The sequence below is a fragment of the Cyprinodon variegatus genome, unplaced genomic scaffold (genome assembly GCF_000732505.1).
Source record: "Cyprinodon variegatus isolate N-32 unplaced genomic scaffold, C_variegatus-1.0 Scaffold4922, whole genome shotgun sequence".
NCBI lineage: Eukaryota > Metazoa > Chordata > Actinopteri > Cyprinodontiformes > Cyprinodontidae > Cyprinodon > Cyprinodon variegatus.
This window is the reverse complement of record NW_015155375.1, coordinates 1,269-2,363: the sequence shown is the minus strand read 5'-3', so window position 1 is coordinate 2,363 and position 1,095 is coordinate 1,269. Positions and strand designations below refer to the sequence as shown.

General features: G+C 47.9%; 1 protein-coding gene across 1 annotated transcript; it reads right to left on the bottom strand.

Annotated features, from left to right (window-relative positions):
- Positions 1-24: 24 nt before the first annotated feature.
- Positions 25-853, bottom strand: LOC107081432 (transmembrane protein 126A-like). Its single transcript, XM_015369611.1, has one exon. It carries the CDS (start codon positions 733-735, stop codon positions 136-138), a length of 600 nt encoding a protein of 199 aa, XP_015225097.1. The 5' UTR covers positions 736-853; the 3' UTR covers positions 25-135.
- Between the last annotated feature and the right edge of the window lie 242 nt (positions 854-1,095).

Sequence of the window (1,095 nt, the reverse complement as noted above, 5' to 3'; positions counted from 1 at the left end):
AGCAATAAATTGAGAGAATGTTGTAATGACAACAAATATTAGTCCAGATGTCCTTTTATTCTCCAGTAATCAACCAAAGTTACATCAGATTGGCATCAGTATAAAATAAGGAGGTTTTTCTCAGTGCATTTTATTTTAATCTTGCAGATCTTCGCTCTTGCCGAAGGTGATGTGAGCCAGCGTGGTGTAACTCTGGAAATGCCTGGAGCCCAGGTAGGTGCCGAAGAAAGCCTGCAGAAGAAAAACTGCCCTCATCTTATTAAAGACGGGTCTGGAGATGTCCACACAGTAGCGCAGCATGGCGCCCTTCTCTGGCAGCGGAGCGGTGCTGTATCTGGATGCAAGGCCGAAGTTGAGCGGTAAAGCCAGGAGCATCGGGTACAGGCCCCCACCGACCACCCCGACCAGCGCGCCTCTGAGCAGGGAGCAGGTGGGGCAGTTGAGCTCCCCGGTGAGGAGGGGCTGAGACACCGCAGCGTTGTAGAGAGCGCAGGTGGTGAGGAAGGGCAGCACGGCCATCGGCAGGTTGGAGGCAAAGCGAGCCGCTTGGACGTTCAGAGTCCTCCGGTACAGACTGTTGGCGATCAGCCCCGCCAGGCCGGCGTTTCCCCCCAGATACAAGGGTCCATACATGAAGAGCTTCTGATCGATGTCAGGCAGCTTCTCAAAGTTTTTTATCAACATTTCAGCGATCACTGCCCGGGAGAGCCCCGGTCCGTTCCCCTGCTCACCCATCCTCTGAGATAAAACCACAACAAAACCCTTTAAATAACAGCGATCTTCTTAAAGACAACTAGAAAATGCTGCTATGCATACATAAGGGTAAAGATAGGGCGCCGACATCTTTGTTCTTCTTCTTCTTTTTTATAATGGCGGTTTGCAAGCAACTTTAAGGTGCATACAGCCACCTACTGTGCACGAGTGTAACAACATTACTTTACATCAAATTCTTTTTTTTTTTTGTATTCTGTAGATAAATAATTAATGCTTTCCTTATTCTCTGAATATCTTTTATATTTCCTCCATTTCCCAATATAAGGCTCCATTCTTGGCCTTTCCTTCCCACCATCCTTCTTAATTTCTCCCTTTCACTTT